At 33.7% G+C, this 14,292-nt stretch overlaps 1 protein-coding gene across 1 annotated transcript; it reads left to right on the forward strand.

Annotated features, from left to right (window-relative positions):
* The first annotated feature begins 1,143 nt into the window (after positions 1–1,143).
* On the forward strand, positions 1,144–5,814 carry LOC106336680 (omega-3 fatty acid desaturase, endoplasmic reticulum). The gene is made up of 8 exons (XM_013775591.1): positions 1,144–1,547; positions 2,161–2,250; positions 2,913–2,979; positions 4,630–4,722; positions 4,829–5,014; positions 5,100–5,180; positions 5,275–5,412; positions 5,497–5,814. Exons 1-8 carry the CDS (start codon positions 1,249–1,251, stop codon positions 5,692–5,694), a joined length of 1,152 nt encoding a protein of 383 aa, XP_013631045.1. The 5' UTR covers positions 1,144–1,248; the 3' UTR covers positions 5,695–5,814.
* The last annotated feature ends 8,478 nt before the right edge of the window (positions 5,815–14,292 follow it).

Here is a 14,292-nt window from a genome sequence, read left to right on the forward strand (position 1 = left end):
AATTTCAAACTTTTTTATTGAATTTTTAAAAACAGTTATAAATTATTAAAACTATTAAAAGTATCAAATTGAAAATTTTATTTTCAATAGTTTAAAAAATACAAATTGTCATAAAACTAAATGAGTATGAAGCATTATTTAACGGATAGATATTTTAAAATATACTTCTATATGTTAATATCATTTAAATTTAATTATATACCATAGAAATAATTGATTTTTTAGATTTTTTTATCTCAATATTATTTTAAATAGAAAAGAGTGTTTGTTTTGATTTATGTGTTTGCACCAACTTAATTATATACATAATAGTAATTATAGACTTTTCAATTTATTTAATATATATTTATTATTTTATTATTTCATGTAAAATGTAAAATAAATGGTAATATGTAAAAATAATTTATATACACGATGTCTTTTTTTTTAACCACTTTATATCACGATGTCTATCTCGCGCAAGGTGATCTTATCCTAGTCAATAAATAATCAACAAAATTTTAGGGAACAAAATATATATGCTAGAGGATCGTTATGTTTGTCTTCCATTTCACTGCATCTACATATGGAATTGATTCTAGAGTAAGAAACACAAATAAATTTATTTGGTACAATCCTCCCGTCCAAGGAAAATCTAAAAATAGAAAAGAAATCTTAGTGAAGTTATAGATTATGGTAGCTTATATTTTAAAAAAAAACGATTATGGTAGCTTCTATTTATACCCTACTTTAAATATATATGATTGTCCTATAACGTATTGAATAGAAAATATCTTCGAATATCATATATATGAAACTAGTGTAAATTTTAAACGTAAACAATTTATACGACCACAGTTCGAAAAAAAAAACAATTTATACGACCAGAAATGGCAAAATGTTGTTCTTAGAATTTTTTTTTACTTTACTTTTGCGTAAAACACATTTCTCCAATTTGGTTTCATTGCGTTGAACGACGTAACAAAGTAATACACCCAACCCTTTTTTTTGGAACATTATGCACCCAACCCATTGTACAAAAGTTACAGCTAAATTACCATTTTTATTCTTTTGATAAATACAAAAATAAATTATTAATCATTAAAAAAAAATTTGGAATATTTTCTCAATGTCCATATATACATCTTCTCCCTTTATATAAGCCAACCTCACACACCCAAAAAATCCATCAAACCTTTCTTCACCACATTTCACTGAAAGGCCACACATCTAGAGAGAGAAACTTCGTCCAAATCTCTCTCTCCAGCAATGGTTGTTGCTATGTACCAGCGCAGCAATGTTAACGGAGATTCCGGTGCCCGGAAGGAAGAAGGGTTTGATCCAAGCGCACAACCACCGTTTAAGATCGGAGATATAAGGGCGGCGATTCCTAAGCATTGCTGGGTGAAGAGTCCTTTGAGATCTATGAGCTACGTCGCCAGAGACATTTTCGCCGTCGCGGCTCTGGCCATGGCCGCCGTGTATTTTGATAGCTGGTTCCTCTGGCCACTCTACTGGGTTGCCCAAGGAACCCTTTTCTGGGCCATCTTCGTTCTTGGCCACGACTGGTAAATTAAATTTTCAGTTTTAATTATTTTGTCTCTTTTTGTTCAATTTATTAATTTCTTGAAGGCACGTTCGATGAGTATCGTCACTGACTTCAAGATTTAATTCTTTTGAGGTTACTTTTTCATGTTTAATTATTAAAAAAATAAAAGAAAATATAGGATCTAAGATTTTTTTTCTTCATCAATGTTCAAGCATCATCACTCATCAGTCGTAAGACTCGTAACAAAATATCTTCTTTTCTATAATTAATATTATTTCCGCATTTTATGGATCTACGTTTTGATGTTCTCAATTTTTGTTTCTCTTTCTCTAGATCCCCGGAACTTTTAATTATAATTATAGTATAGTATAATATCAAGAAAATATACTGTTTATTTTTTTGGCAACAAATATATTGTTTTTTGACAAGAAAAATATATATATTTTTTCTTCTTTTTGTGTTCCAATCTATTTTGTGATTTAGACAAGTGACACGTCATATACCGGATTTGTTACCTTGTTAAAGAGCTTGAGTTAAAACAAATGTAGAAAAGTTAAAATAAATTGTGCAATAAATGATAAATACGTTTTTATGTTAAATAATGATGTGAAAATAAAATTGAATAATGGCAGTGGACATGGGAGTTTCTCAGACATTCCTCTGCTGAACAGTGTGGTTGGTCACATTCTTCATTCATTCATCCTCGTTCCTTACCATGGTTGGTAAGTCATTTATTAACTATTTCCATGTAAATTATTAGTACTTGTTTTCGTATTTCTTACATTTTCGTTTGTTATTCTTGGGTGCAATGCTAGGAAACTGTAATCAGTATTAACTGGAAACTACCAACTGTTTTTTTGTTGCTAGAGTAGCAATTTTATAATTAAATAAGAATCCTATTAAACAATGCATGTGACTATATGAGGTTGCTTTTTCTGTTCAAAAGCATCAAATCTTTAGCAGCCAATGAAAAAGAATCCAAACCTTTTCTTAAATGATATGCGCCTATCTATGGTCCTGAGTTTTCTTAGTTTCTTAAGTATATTTAGATTTTGATTTTTTTTTAGGTTTTCACTTATTGTTATTTGTTTACATCAGCTTCAAATATCTTCGAAAAAGACTTACAAGCATCAATTTCCTGAGGATTTATAGTTTTTTTTACTTATTTCTGACACAATGTTTATTAGTAAAAAGCATCAAATGTTTTTTTGCTCAAAAAAAAGAATGGGATTGTTAGAGCACTCTATTGTTAGTTGTTCAATAAATATATCAACTAAAAAAACAAAATAAATATAAAATGAGTGAGATTGTTAAATCATTATAGAGACAATTTCATTTTCACAAAAATAAATAAATACATAACTTTTGTAATTGGGGTTTGCAGGAGAATAAGCCATCGGACACACCACCAGAACCATGGCCATGTTGAAAACGACGAGTCTTGGGTTCCGGTAATCTTTCCTACTCTCATAGTTTCTCTTGTCTTTTATTTATTTGTTCTTTTTTGGGAATTCATTCTTATGTCTAAGTTCTTATGATTATTGGGGTTCTAAGGTAGAATTTCTACCGGAATATAAGAACATGTCTCTTAATTTTTAACTAAAAAAGCTAAGAACCGGCTTTTAAATAAGAGTTTTAAAAACTGGTTTTTTAACTTTTTTAGTTAAAAGTTAAAAGACGGAGTATTATATTTCTCTAAAAACCTCGTCATAAGAACCCTCAGTAATCATGCTATGTTTATTTTATTAGTTTATGTTTTCAGTCTGAGGTCAGACCGGCCACTTGTCAGATCTGTTTTCTAGCTGTAGTAAAAAACAATTTGCCAGTGTAATAGTTCAGCGGTAGTTAATGTTCTGGAATCTATCTCAAATTTTTTTTTTATAACTTCAGATATAAAGTTTTTTGTTCTTAAAAAATAAATTTCAAAATTTCAAATTTGAAGTTTTTTTTATTTGCATTTTGATCGTTATAATTAATTACACGTTACATTTATAATTCTGAAGTATTTTTTCATTTATCGTTTTAATTCTTAAATTTTTTATATATTATAAATATTTCCAGTTTGTTTTTATAAATTCAAATTTTACACATAAAAGTAATAAAAAAACTTTAAAATAAGATACATGAAGACATAACTATTAGAAAATTTTAAATATTATAACTATACTAATAATCTGGTAAATTTGCTTTGGAACCTCCAAAATTATTGTCTAAACAAATTTTATATAACCGAAGATGGAACATTACGAAAATAATTTTATGAAATAATATGTTATTTTGCTTCTAATTTAATATTTAATTATATATTTCTATTTATAATTTTATATATTTAATGTAAATTTTTATTAATTAATATTACTGTAATATTTTTATATATGTGCTAGTTATTTATAATTTTTTTATGGATTTATATTAGTTATAACAAATAAAGATCATTGTGTAAAATACAAATAATTTTGAAATTACGTTTGAAGTTTGTTTTTGAAGAAAACCACTTTGAAACTTTAAATTTAGAGTTTCGTGAACTCTAAAATAGAGAGTTTTTTTTAGAGGTTACGCAGTAACTCAGAAAATGAAAAATCTATACTTTTATAGTACCGAACTTTAACGATGGACCACTTAGAGCATCATTAACGGGGGTTCTTAGGACGGGGTTCTTAGCGGAATATAAGAACCTGACTCTTAATTTTTAACTGAAAATGCTAAGAGTCGGCTTTTAAATAAGAGATTTAAGAGCCGACTCTTAACTTTTTCAGTTAAAAGTTAAGAGTCGGGTTCTTATATTCTGTTAAGAACCATGTACTAAGAACCCTGCGTTAATGATGGTCTTATATTCGAGTCCTTAGCGTAAAATGATTCTCCTCGAAATCCGTTTACTTTCTTCGTTATTTTTTCCTTTTCAGTTTTGGCGTTTTCGTAATACTTTTCTCTGCAATCTTGAAAGCTATTAGTATAAAACTTATAAACACATGAATTAATACGAATACATAACCAGAATGACAAATTTTCAATGAATATTTAATACTAGTAAGTACTACTCCGTAATAGTAATTAGTAATAGTAATAGTAATAGTCATATTAATTATAATTATGTATTTCAGTTGCCAGAAAAGTTGTACAAGAACTTGCCCCATAGTACTCGGATGCTCAGATACACTGTCCCTCTGCCCATGCTCGCTTACCCGATCTATCTGGTAAAAAAAAAATACAATTTCTATTTTTTCTTAAAATTACAAATGATTTTATATTTTGAGTTTTAAGCCAATATATAAATTAATTTTGATTGGACCTTAACTACAGTGGTACAGAAGTCCTGGAAAAGAAGGGTCACATTTTAACCCATACAGTAGTTTATTTGCTCCAAGCGAGAGGAAGCTTATTGCAACTTCAACTACTTGCTGGTCCATAATGTTGGCCACTCTTGTTTATCTATCGTTCCTCGTTGATCCAGTCACAGTTCTCAAAGTCTATGGCGTTCCTTACATTGTAAGTTTCACATATTATTACAAGAAATTTATATATTATTAATAATAAATTTGTTTTTTGACATAAAGTTTTGGAAAATTTTCAGATCTTTGTGATGTGGTTGGACGCTGTCACGTACTTGCATCATCATGGTCACGATGAGAAGTTGCCTTGGTACAGAGGCAAGGTAATTAAATCAATTTTTAAAAAGAAATGTACAGAAAGCAATAATGGTTAGTATTGATTAATCTTAATTTTTGATGTTTTGCATACAATAATAGGAATGGAGTTATTTACGTGGAGGATTAACAACTATTGATAGAGATTACGGAATCTTCAACAACATCCATCACGACATTGGAACTCACGTGATCCATCATCTTTTCCCACAAATCCCTCACTATCACTTGGTCGATGCCGTGAGTGATCTAGCTTCCTCTCTCTCTAGTTTCATTTGATTAAATGGTGATTAATTACTAATTTAATTAATGAATTGTGGACAGACGAGAGCAGCTAAACATGTGTTAGGAAGATACTACAGAGAGCCGAAGACGTCAGGAGCAATACCGATTCACTTGGTGGAGAGTTTGGTCGCAAGTATTAAAAAAGATCATTACGTCAGTGACACTGGTGATATTGTCTTCTACGAGACAGATCCAGATCTCTACGTTTATGCTTCTGACAAATCTAAAATCAATTAACTTTTCTTCCTAGCTCTATTAGGAATAAACACTCCTTCTCTTTTACTTATTTGTTTCTGCTTTAAGTTTAAAATGTACTCGTGAAACCTTTTTTTTATTAATGTATTTACGTTACAAAAAGTGGAAGTTTTGTTATCTTTTTCTCTAGTTGCAATCAAAAGGATCTTTAAAACTTTTTTGATTTGGACAGAAAGAAAAAGACAGTTCCACAAAGAAAAAGACAGTTCCACTGAAAGTCGACAAAATGCACGCCGTTTTTGGGTCCCAGCACAACAACAATATGTCACGGAGTTGCCGCTTTTTTAAGTAATGGGCGATCCTTTTCGGCCCAAATATATAAAAGCCTTCTTAAATTGCGCCAAGTATCTGGACCTAAATAATTTTACAAACATCTCATTCGTCCCAATATATTAAAGAGTTGATTACTTAATAGGCTGTTTTCTTTGCACCCAAAACTACCTTCCACTTGTAGCATACATTCACGGAAATTGAGAGAGTTTTTATTTATTATTTTGCTCTTACTGAAACGAAACAGAAAGTTGGAATATTGTTTGTGTTGTTTTTCAGTTAGCTTTTAGACATTTATTAGATTAAGTTTTTTGATAGTTGGACTTCCATAAGGACCACAAGATCGTAAAAAAAACTGTTAATCCAACAATTACGTTAAAATGAACAGTTTAGCAAGTTACAGTCATCCATATTTCATGGATGTGGATGCTATCATGTCCACAAATACATGTTCGCTGGTTGTGGATGCTTTCGTGTCCATGTAAGGATGTTGTGGTTACTCAGTTGGATAAACATTACGTGGATAGACAAACATTATGTGGACAGGCGAACATTATGGATAAAAAAATAGTGGACATGTAAGTAGTGTACAGACAAATGTTACAAGAATGAGTTATAGACGAGAATAGGCATGGGCATTCGGGGTCCCAATCGGGTTTCGGTTTGATCCATTCGGGTTTTGGTTTTTCGGGTTTATCAAAATCAATTCCATTCGGGTTATATAAAAGTTCGGTTCGGAACCGGTTCGGGTTTTATCGGGTTCGGATCGGGGTTAGTAAATCTTCAAAGAACCGGTATAACCCATTGTACTTTCGGATTCGGGTCCCAATCGGTTCTTCAATTTAAAAATACCTGATTTGTACCTATTTTGTAACTAAAACATAAATGAAATCGGTTTTTCGGATTTAAAATATATGATTTGTACATATTTTAATAGCCAAAACATAAGTAAAATCAATTCAAAAATAAGAAAAAAATCAAACGTGATTATTCAAAATCAAGCGAAAGATAAATATAGTTAGTGATAGAAAGAAAACCAGATAAATGAAATCATAGAACAAAAACTAAGTTCTCATGAAATGAGAAACATTATTCAATGAAAACAAAACCAAAATCTAAAAACTTCAGGCTTCAACCGCCACATTCCACCATCAACCTTCATGTAACAAATAATTATTTTAGAAGTTCAATAATATCTTAAAGTATTTTGGATACATATTAAGAATTAAGATCATATTTGGTAGAAGTTCTTTTTGTGATTTTAAATGTTTCGGGTTCTATCGGATATCTGTTTAGGTTCGGGTTCGGTTCGGATAATACCCATAACCTAAAATACCAAAAAAAAGATCCATTCGGTATTTATGTCAGGTTCGGATCGGTTCGGATTCATTTTTATCGGGTCGGGATCGGGTCGGATTTTCGGGTTCGGTTTATTTGCCCAACCCTAGACGAGAACACAATTAAGGGAACAAAAGGATATTTAAGGGGGGGGGGCGTATTCCACTAAGAGTTTTAGGTGATTTGTATTAAAATAACAAATCCACTGTCATTCAAACATGAATTTTAAAAACTCATTTAAAATACACTGTTATTGAATTTGACATTTCGTAAATTACTTTTAAATCCACTGTTATTGAAAATAATTTAAGTTGTGGAGTTTTAAAGTTTTCAGATGGTTTTAGGATGTTTGGGTAGAGTTTTTTAGTTAAAAAAATTAAAACTCAAATCTCATGGTTTTAGATGATATTCTAGAGTAGTTTAACAAAACTCACATAAATCTCTGCAACTTATTGAAATCAACTAAAATCCCATTAAAAATCAAATCACATCAAATGTTAAATTGAATACACCCCCTTAATTTAACTTTGTGGACAAGATTTTATATTCTACAATTAGGTGGTAAGTTCCATTAACAAATTTTGTCGGAACTGTTTATCGGAAAGTGATCTGATGATTCCGAAGCACTTCTAAGAAATACTGGAGATGATTTTATAAAAATTAATATTTTAAAATAAAATAAAATAAATTGTGGATAAGAAGTATAAAACGTATTGTGGACAAGGTTTTGCAAGAAAATGTATGAACATTGCCTGCTAAAACTAAAATCTATATAAAAAACTATAAACTTTCTTCTGAATGAGCTTACATGATTAGTGTAATACCCCCGAACCGTCCTAGGCATAGGTCGATCTACTGGCCAACAATCAAACAAGAACATGACCGACAAATGACCCACACCAAGGGTTGGAGATGAAAGACCAACCGGCCAGCCAACAATCAAACAAGAACATGACTGACCGTCCAACCCAACACCATGGTCCGGAAGCGCTACGTGACGGGTTATGGACGATCCGGCCTGAGTCACAAAATTTACTCCTCGACCAGTTCCTCCACTAACTCGTCCCGCTGCGTCAAGGCACAAGCCTTTGCAACCCGTACCTAGAGTTAGTGTTTTCCGTTATCGAGGCCTAAGGCTTTTCAACCCGTACCACGACCTAACGTTGTGTTAGACCGGACTAGTCAAATATCAGAGTACTCATGAAGCGCATATAAAAAATTTACTTTATTGATTCAAGAAATATCCATACATTGAAATAATTCAAGACTGGGCCCGGCGTAATGCCAAATCGAGCCAATAAAACACATAACGCAATACCGTTTACAAAAGGCATGAAATCTACTCTGGCGGTCCTAACGTCCATCACCAAGCTATCCGATCATCCTTACCTAAAGCGACCTGCAAAAATGACAACGGAGTTGGATGAGTAACCTAATGTTACTCAGCAAGTTACAATCCCCAACTAACAAATACAACCCTTCGCTATCCCACCCCACACAATCTAAAGCGAGAGGTTCACCTAATAGCACAATTCAATAATATAAACAATCTCAGAAATACGCAGCGGTAAACGATAGCAAGATAACTAGCATTATGTTAATTACAAGCTTATCACCAAAATCAACCTCAAATTAAACCAGGGTTTAACAACCCGAAACACGATATAATATATATAACAAACCCGGGCCCCGGTGACATTAGGTTCCTCTTCTATCCTTGGCAATATCCTATCTCCCTACCACAAAGGCCTGAAGAAGGAACTTTCAACCGAATGCGGCCCACAGTACAGTCGGGTCACCGCGCGACAGGCCCAGTACAGTCGGGCCACTGCCGGTTGTTACATGACGATCGCGGCCCACAGTACGGTCGGGTCACCACGAGACAGCCCCAGTACAGTCGGGTCACTGCCGGTCACTACCCCGTCCGTGTAACCACTCAGCCATGGGCCATGACCCGGTCTCTCTAAGTGCTTTCGATCCAGCCAATAAGGGGTTTCCTTAAACCCGCTGAGTACGAGGTCGAGGAAACACTAATCCACCTCAAACATGCCTAGCATTGTGGTTTACACAAATGTTATATAGCCAATACATGACTAATACTAAACCCAGTAAAATAACACAAGGTTCCTAGTATTAATTGCAAATTAACACAATCAATCATATTCCAGAATCTAGCATAAAGACTAATTCCAGAATACCTAACTATCCATAACTTAGCGATATCATCTAAGCCTTCCGCATTCGCTAACTAACCAATCAACCTAACCATTAGCATGCTACTACGGTTCTCAAGCAATAACAAGCATGCTATATCAACTCAATCAACATAACCTCAATTATTAACTAGTCAAACCGTTACTCAGTTATAGCCGGCCTCCTGCCATGATCCAACTTCTAAGTAACGGGAACCTGCATGAAAACAAGTCAGCAATCAATTGATCATAACTCACAGTGTTCTTCGTCGATAAGCAGCTGGTTGATCGGAGAAGACTTGGCCAAAACCCAATTGACGACATGACTGGAGTGGACTGGACTGATCTTGTCTTGGAGACACCCTCGGCTTCACCATGAAGAAACTGACAGGCCTCGACAGGCTGATCTGGACTCGGACAGAACCTTCTCTAGCTTCTGGACAGTTCTTCGGACTTTCCGGCGGAGTATCGAGCAGAACTTCTACTGATCTGAACCCGTAGAACTGAACTAACTCCGGACAGCATCTCTAGTTGATCATCAAAGGAACTGAGTGGCCTGGACGAATTCAGTTGGACAGAACCGTCCCTAGGCACTGAATCGAAATCAGTAGAGAACTGACTTCGCAATCTCTTTAAATTCTCGAAATAGATCGGAAACTCTTGCTTTCTTTTTCTACTTTTCTCTCACGTTTTTAAGGTGGTTTGGACAGGTATGGATGTGATGAAATGAGCTGGGGTCGTGGGCTATTTATAGAAGACAGCAATCAATCAGCTTCAGTTTGGTGGCAGCCCGTGTGTCGCTTCGCATGGCTCCGGACGCATGCGCGGCGGCACCTCGTGATCCACATGGCTGGCTGCATGTCCAGGACACATGCAGGACGCCACCACTCCTCCCTGATGTCAGGCTGCATGACTAGAACTCATGCAAGGCGCCACAGCAGCACACACATGTCGATCAGCATGCTTCGGTTGCATGCGCGGAGACACCTCGTGCTTGGTCGATCCACCTCGTGCTTCTACATGTCAGGCTGCATGTACAGATTCCATGCACGATGACACCTCGAGCTTCTGTTGACACTCAGCTTGTTAGATGGTTGACACCACGTTCTGAACCCATGCAACGAGCCACCTCGAGCTTCTCGGTCCATTGGTCTGATTTCGGTCCTTCCGGTAAATTTCTGACCCGCGATCAATCCCAAATATTTTTCTACTCCCATTTTGATGAGCTGAATATTTTTAATAAAATCCAATCTCAACTCTGACCTTGGTGGTAAATATTTCCTGATTCTTCGGCTTGATCATAAACTTCCATAATACCGAAATTAGGGTTTTCGTCCAATTTCGAGTTTTCTCGTCGTGCTTCTATCCCGTCGTGCTTGGTTCCAAAACATCCATCTGATCAATCTAAGGAATTGTCAAACCATGGCCTAGTGGCATTCTTGACTCATGGTTCAAACAAGAACAATCTGATCGCCCGCAACTCGACCACCACAAAGATACTCGACCATTTTTTTTTACGGGTTTCTACAATTAGAGATGTTGAAGTTCTTCCTTGTGAAGAGAGAATCTCTCCAGCAACTTGTTTTGGCTCCTTCTTGACTCCTTATCCTTCGCTAACAACAAAGGTCTTCTTCACTATCTGGAAAAAAAAAAATCTAAACATTGGTTGAGAGAGTTTGATGGTGAAGTTAGAGAAAGAGGCCAAAGTTCAAACCTTTGATTTAATGGGGCGTTGGATAAGAGACCACAGATCTGGAACTGAAAAATGAACAAACCCAATGACATGTAGTAGCTAGCCAACGAGTAACCACCACAAGTCTCTGGCTCTTTGCCATTATCAGTAATGAACTCGGGTTTTGTTCCCACCATTGGTGAATCTGAATCGCAGCATTGAGGGGATCCACAACCATGGCGGTGACAGGGGAGACTTTGTTTCGTTTCGCCACACAGTCTCGTCTTCACCCTTTGATTACTACATCTCCTGAAATCATCCATGGACAGACAAGACAACGACAGAGAAAACAGCTTCGTCGCCACAGCTGTCATCAAGGTTGTGTGAACAAAGATTCATGGACAAATCAAAATGGAGATAACAACCTTGGAGCTCATCCACTTTCTGAAACTCCAGCCACAGCAGATCCCGAACTCAACCATATCCGATCTCGATCTCACCCACGGCGAGTTCCAAGCTCATCCACTCTCTGAAACTCCATCACAACTACCCTGAGCTCACCCATGGTATATCTCGAGCTCATCCACACCGAATCCCATGCTCATCCACTCTCTGAAACACCACCGCAGCTACCCCGAGCTCATCCACGGTGGATCCCCGAGCTCACCGACGTCGAATCCCGAGCTCATCCCCTCTCTGAAGCAAAGCGAATTTGTGATTAAGAGAGAAGAAGAGAATCAAAGAAGCGTTTATTAGGTTTTATCAATTTGGGAATTTGGTAATTAGAGTTCCGAAAGAGATTGTTGGTATCTTCTACTCCTCTAAGGCACGCCGCAAACGAGAAATTAGGAAAGTTTTTGAGAGAGATGAGTTTGGTGGCTGAGAGAAAAGATGAATTAAGGATTAGGGTTTGGAAGTTGATTTTGAAAAGGTAAAGCTAATAGATAGAAAAGAGATGGGCCCCATTAATTTTGAAAATGTAAAGTGAAAATAGAGAAGAAAGATAGACACCATGTGTGTTAAAAAAAAATAGGCCCTGTGTAACTCTAGTTTGGGTTACTCATCGCTGGAAGTTGGTTATTTTTTTAGTTAGAGAGCACTAAGGTCTTTGTCAAACCATAAAGTATGTCTCCAGCGATAAGTGGCTTCAGATGTAATAACAAAGTAAAAAAGTGTTCCAAAGAGTATACTGAATAAAAATTGAGGCTATAAACCACTGAATTCATCCACGTAGGATTTTAAACGACCAATCATATTATGACAAATAAACATTTTAATTTATTATTTTTAAATATGTCAATGCTTCTAAAAACTGTTTATTTCATAATAAAAAAATCAATATCAAATAAGGCAAACTAAGAAAAGTAAAAATATTAAACATATATTAACTTAATGTATATATATATATATTAATAATTTCGAAATTAACATAAATTAACTAAAAATAATAATTAATTTTAAAATGCAATAAGTCAAACATTAGAACTATAAATTTAACTCATGATTTTTCAAAATTTAGATTATATGCTATTGAAAATATTCAAAAATAACATACATGATATATAAGTTAAGAATATAAATGAGTGAGAAACAATTCATTATATTATGATTAGGATTTAGAAAATTTCATAAAATCATTTAAAATAAAATAAAAACTAATATCAAACAAGGTAAGTTTACAAATGTAAAACATTATAAATAAATTTACTTAATATATATAATATTTTTCGAAATGTAACATTAAAATAAATTACAAAATAAGAATTAATATTAAAAATACAAGACTTTCAAACAATTATAAGTAAATTAATTCAACTCATGATTTTCAAAGTTTAGGCTATATGCTATTAAAAATATTAAAAAATTAGATATATTATATATGAGGCTATAAGTAATTGAGAGTATACAGATATGATTAGAAAAAAACAATCAAAATATGAAAAATCATTATTATAGTTTACTATTTTTAAAATATAAAAAATTCCAAAATTGATAATACAAAATAGAATTAAACAACAAATAAGGTAAACTATTAAATAAAAGCTGAGGTTATAAGCCATTGAGAACGTCCACGCAGGATTTTAAACAGCCAATCATATTATGACAAATAAAATTTTTTATTTCTTATTTTTAAATATGTCAATTTCCAAAAAAAACTGCTTATTTCATAATATAAAAAGGAATCCATATCGAATAAAGGCAAACTAACAAAAGTAAAAACATTATAAATATATTAACTTAATATATATATATATTAATAATTTAGAAATTTAACATAAATTAAATAAAAATAATAATTAAATTTTAAATGCAATAATTCAAACAATTATAACTATAAATTTAACTTTATGATTTTCAAATTTAGGCTATATGCTTTTGAAAATATTCATAAATAACATGCATTATATATAGAGATTTTTGCAAAATTGACCTAGAATTCAAAGTCAAACACAAAACTAACTTTCTTTTTTTTTGGAAATTGGTTTTGCCCTATTCACCCCACAAGTTCATATAATTCACGAAAATGCCATCAAATTTTTTTTTTTTTTCCAAAAATGACATTTTTATTCTCTCACCCTCATCATTTTCAAGTAATTACAAGATTGACATTGTCATCAATACCCCAACCACCATGAACAACCAATTTGAAGCTCTTAATGCACCTAAAATCGATTTACACTCTCTTTCTCACTTGTAATGAACTAAAAACAACATCTATTTCACTTTGCCTCCATATTCATCCAAAAAACTCAAGATTTTGATTCAAATTTTTTTATGGTTGATAGTGCCATTCAAGCATACTATTCTTGGTGGGTTACTTTCGTTTGAGGTTCTGGGTGGTTGGAAAAGACTCTGTGTGCTAAGGAAGTCATCTCACTAGTTTAAGGTATAAAATTGAATTTTTTTCCAAATCTGTTCGCGTAGAAGACTTACCCGTAAGTAGTCTGGCTGTAGAAGACTTACGGGTAAGTCTTCTGGTCAAACGGACGACTTAGTCGTCTAGGATAAACGGGTAAGTCGTCTAGGATACCAGTAAGTCGTTTATACCAGTAAGTCGTCTAGGATAAACGGGTTAGTTTTGCATTTGACCGATTGTGTCAGATATTT

This window comes from Brassica oleracea, chromosome C4 (genome assembly GCF_000695525.1).
Source record: "Brassica oleracea var. oleracea cultivar TO1000 chromosome C4, BOL, whole genome shotgun sequence".
In the NCBI taxonomy this organism is placed as follows: domain Eukaryota; kingdom Viridiplantae; phylum Streptophyta; class Magnoliopsida; order Brassicales; family Brassicaceae; genus Brassica; species Brassica oleracea.

Bases quoted from the DNA above. Each gene is read 5' to 3' on its own strand.
- LOC106336680 (XM_013775591.1), top strand. From the start codon at position 1,249: ATGGTTGTTGCTATGTACCAGCGCAGCAATGTTAACGGAGATTCCGGT. The intron at 1,548-2,160 runs GTAAATTAAATT...GAATAATGGCAG, and splicing joins TTCGTTCTTGGCCACGACTG to TGGACATGGGAGTTTCTCAG. The intron at 5,015-5,099 runs GTAAGTTTCACA...GAAAATTTTCAG, and splicing joins TCTATGGCGTTCCTTACATT to ATCTTTGTGATGTGGTTGGA.